The 4,623-nt window shown below is 38.5% G+C and overlaps 1 protein-coding gene across 1 annotated transcript in view; it reads right to left on the bottom strand.

Annotated features, from left to right (window-relative positions):
- Positions 1-247: 247 nt before the first annotated feature.
- wdr19 (WD repeat domain 19) overlaps positions 248-4,623 on the bottom strand; it is a 16,003-nt gene continuing 11,627 nt past the window's right edge. Inside the window, exons 28-36 of the mRNA XM_054604003.1 lie at positions 4,421-4,489; positions 4,256-4,333; positions 3,399-3,495; positions 3,175-3,299; positions 2,929-3,010; positions 2,671-2,821; positions 1,413-1,536; positions 1,227-1,303; positions 248-511 (exon numbers count right to left, since the gene is read on the bottom strand). Coding sequence (XP_054459978.1) covers positions 397-511; positions 1,227-1,303; positions 1,413-1,536; positions 2,671-2,821; positions 2,929-3,010; positions 3,175-3,299; positions 3,399-3,495; positions 4,256-4,333; positions 4,421-4,489 — 918 coding nt within the window. The 3' untranslated portion in view covers positions 248-396. The remainder of the gene's footprint in view (positions 512-1,226; positions 1,304-1,412; positions 1,537-2,670; positions 2,822-2,928; positions 3,011-3,174; positions 3,300-3,398; positions 3,496-4,255; positions 4,334-4,420; positions 4,490-4,623) is intronic.

Here is a 4,623-nt window from a genome sequence, read left to right as displayed (position 1 = left end):
ATAAATCATAATACACTAGCCCCCCTCAAAAACGTCATGGAAAAGTAATCCTATAGTAAGCCCTAAAAATCATGTGTCATTAAATATTTATTGTATAGTATGTGATGAAAATGTATGAATACAAGTCTTAGTACAGTATGCATGTATACAATGGTGCTATTAGCTAATAAATATACAAAAAGACAACATTTCACCAAAATATATAGTGTTCTTTGTTTTGGTTTATTATCTGTTGAATATTGGCATATCAATCATCTTTAGAATTAATTTACTTCACTAATATTCTCATCATACAAAACTAAAAGCTATTACAAGCCACCAAAATATATATTTTACATATTTAAACAAATAGAAAAAGACATGACATCTATATACATCTGATTTCTTGTTTTTTCTTCATTGATCCAGTTCATCAGTCTGCAGGTATTTGGAACAATCAGGAATCTTCTTTATCTGTTTGACACTCAGAGTCTCAGAGCACATCGGACACACCGTCTCCGTTTCCAGCAACCTGGACGCACAAACAGTTCAGTGTGGATTTGTTAATGTAACAATGAACGAGAGAAGTAACTCACCGTTGCTTAAAATACACTTATTTGCTTTCAGGATTTAGCTGGGTGAGAAAATTGCTACCAATCATTGAATCATTGACACATGCAGTGAATTCCTGGTTTTTCATTTTCTCATTTAACTCTAAGCAAGAAAGTCCTTAAGCGTATTTCCAAAAATATCAAACTATTACTTTAAAGTCAAGTAACCTATAAAACATATATGGGAAATTACGTCACTGAACTCACACGAAGTCTCGAACGGGAGTATTCTACGTTAATTAGATTGTAATGGAGCATCTCTTTTATCAATGACTTACCAACCATCATGAGGGCTAAAGTAAGCCAGCTCTCTTTATCATTTTTTGTGATTTTGTCAATAAATCTGGACCTTTATAACGATATTACCAAAGTTAAACTGGTGTCACATTGACGTAATGACCCTTCCTACTTTTTTTATATTCCTTGTTCAAATTGAGAAAAAAACAGGGCCAGAACCAGCAAACTGCTACTGACTAACTTGATTTGAAATGATCAGCTGATCACTTTTCAAAATATGATGTTAAAAAATCTTTGAGGCAAGAAAAAAAAGCGCTTCGAGTTAAGAGGAGTACCTTAACCTTTCCATATATCTGTATAAGGACGACTTTAAAAAAAGGATGAAAATTGACCACTTACAGGATGAACTGAGAGTAGAGCGCGGGAAATTCACAATGAGGACACAGCGACCAGTCTTCTTTCAGCATATGACGGCCCTGATAGAATAAGCAAAGGCACAGAGATCAGATGATTAAAAATACAGGTACAGGGTTAAATATTTTGATCAGCTTGTGTATGAAGAAGCCTGTGATAGTGGGTTTGTACCGTGGAAATGCAGTAGGGCAGGTTGTTCTTGCAGGAGTTGCACAGCAGTTCGTTCTGTGGCAGCTGAAAGCCACAGAAGGGGCATGGAGTAGTTTCTTCCTCCAGCTCCGATGTGTCTGGACGTCTGTGTTGTGGCCAGATATGTAGAGCGGGGGAGAGCAGATGAGAGAGAGGATGAAGTAGGCAGAAGTTAGACAGATGAGGTGAAACACATATGCATGACGAACATTTTTTATTTCACTGAACTTTTTTCCCCTTGTGTCCAGGTCGTTCGGTGACAAGCGGCCAGAGGCACGAAGTAATAGGAGGATCCAGAGTCATGCCCCCTGGAAAATTTATTTTGCGCCAATTTGGTGCATTCTGGCCGTGATATTTATGCCTAGCAATGGCATTACTGTTGTTTCTCTCCTTTCTTAACAAAAAACTTTTAATTAATATCTTTATTAACTTGAAAGGCAACCAGAATCTACATCTGTCAGTATAGAAAAAAAGTTTGAATTCTTGTTAGTTTCATATCAACATATGTGACTGCACACTGTCTCTTATTCCCACTGCACACTGACAATCTATACTAGTACTCCAGGAGTACATTTGTCAAAGACGGACATGGTCTTCCTGCTGGGGACTAAGGTCAAACTTTGCCCACTGGCAGCTTTTTTAACTATTTTCAAACACAGAACATTTCCATATTACAATGTACAAACACTGAACAAGCACTTTCCCAAAAGGCAACAGGTCACAACAAGCTATAAAACTGCCCATGCCTGGAACAGGCACTAAGGGAACTTCGCCTTCCCTACGAACGCCAAGTGTATCCCTTAACCCCAAATAAAAAATATATAAATAAAATATAAAAGCCTATTTTATTTTGTCCTCATCCATCAACCTATCATAAAAATGCCACATCTAAATATGTTTTATAATATATGTTTTACTTATATCTGATTGTTGGTGTTGCCCTATAAAACACGGAGACACAGCAAGAGAGCAGTGTAACACCATTGTGCTCACGGCGTACAGCAAAAGTTTCCGGGCAAATTCGTGCTTGTGAACTTTGGTTCCTCATTACTTCTAAAATCTTTTTTTACGTCAGCAGGGAACAAAAAGGACTATAACGAAACAATAATTCACTTATGACGATAATCAATCTGTAGACGTAGCACTGCCATCCACGCATATGTGTGAAGAAAGAAAGTAGAAGGTCAGGAAAGAGCAGAAGAAAATAAAAACAGGAGTTATGAACATTCTCATCCCTCACCGGACCATAGCCTCGATCTTCTTCCTGTACTTTGGGTCGATCTCGTTTCGGTACTCTGGTCTCATCAGCATGGCAGCAAAGCTGAAGGCCGAGTTCTTCAGTCCGGCGCGGTGACATTCAATGACCGCCGACGTCAGAATAGGAACAACATCTACACAAACACATGAACACTGATGAGACTAGAATAGAACTGAATTGATTGACACATGGGTTGAACAGTAGATGAGGCAGAGAAAGAGAAAATCACTGTGGACTCACGAGCTGGAAACTTGCTGATGTTGTTGCTGACACGAATGAGCATTCGTGCCCCTTTAAGGTGGTCTCCCCTCTTTACATGGATCTACATAAGATCATTTACAAAGTCAGAAACACTACACACTTACGTAATGTTAACAAATTACGACAAAATGACCCCCCTTAAAAAACTATACAGTCTATAAAGAAAGCAATTCACCATGACAACAGTAACTAAGGTGAGCTAACACTTGGCATGAGAGTACCGACCTTGACCAGTAGGTAGGAGTGGAGGATCATTAGATTGGTGGCCATCTCAGCAGGGATTTTAATCTTCTGGGCCTGCAGCTCCGTGTACATGCTGAACAGCACGTCATGGGCATTACGGTAGTTCCCTGTAGGAAAAACAGAAGCACGAAACACAACATATGATTGACATACATGTATGATTACTGTGTCATTGGTAGACAGTCTTCGTGTGAATATGTTTGTACCTGCACACTGCTCTTCTCTGGCGATGATGATGGCGGTGCGAGCAGCCTCCCTGTACTGCTGCAGTGCCATATACAGACGGAACAGGTACTTGGCATCCTGGGAAGAGGAAATAAAGGTTAAGTTAAGCATCAAAAGTTTAATGAACAGTGTCGCTGTTCATTAATCTTTTCTAAAACCTGTGGATTTCTAAAACCTGTGGATGTGTTCTGCAAGGGAAGAGCTGCAGTTTAGTGTCTGAAATAAGCAAACCCGAAGGAAGTGAAAAGTGATGCTGGAATAAAATTAAAACTTTCCAGAACTTTTTCTACGATCGTATTCTAACTTCTCATCTCCACCTGAGAAAATGTGACTGGATAGCTATTATTGGAGTAAGACATTGAACTACTTACTAAGGAAACAAAAAGAGAGAAAGAGATTGAAAGACAAGATCATGTCCATATTTAATATTGGTCTACACGTGCAAATTTGCACTAATAAGTGACACAAACTGAATGAACCTTAGAAAACCACATTTAGGATATCTCATGAAGTATGCCATAAAAAACCCTCAACTACAAAAGTCATACCCATAGAAATAGTATATGACAAAAATGTCATAGTATAGTATTCCATTGAAATGTCATAAAAAGAGTCATAGCATGGTATGCCATAAATAATGTCCCAGTATAGTATGAAACACATCATAAAACATTATAGTATAGTATGTCATAAAATGTCATAAAAGGTCATAGCTTAGTATGACATCAAAAAGAAAGAACATATAAGATAATGATGTTATACTGGATATATCACCACCACAGAGTATCATCCATTGAGACAAAGTCAAGAGAGAAAGTTCACAAGAAAGAGTGATTACCTTGGGCATACCGTCGCTCTCTCCCATCAGGTAATCTATCAGCTGATTGGTCAGAGAGCTGTCCTTGGCCTGACCCACCTGAGATACACATGCATCAAAAACAGTTAAGAGTCATAACATTTTGTATATGCACTGGGATGTTAAAGTGAGACACTCAGCGCTCACCGTCTCTATAGCCATCTCTACAGCCAGGTTGTCATCAGTGTTGGGACACTTCAGGAAGTGCTTTAGAGCCTGAGAAACAAAGACAGAAGAGACTCACAAATTGGTTCGAACCTGGTGGATGGGTCAGAGTGAGTCAACGTCCAGATCGACACCTTTTAGAACCAATAAATTGATGTTAAAAAATTAGTTAATAAGTAAAAAAA

The sequence above is a fragment of the Anoplopoma fimbria genome, chromosome 9 (genome assembly GCF_027596085.1).
Source record: "Anoplopoma fimbria isolate UVic2021 breed Golden Eagle Sablefish chromosome 9, Afim_UVic_2022, whole genome shotgun sequence".
Classification (NCBI taxonomy): Eukaryota; Metazoa; Chordata; class Actinopteri; order Perciformes; family Anoplopomatidae; genus Anoplopoma; species Anoplopoma fimbria.
Note: the sequence above shows the minus strand (reverse complement) of the source record. Positions and strands in the feature narration are given on the sequence as shown.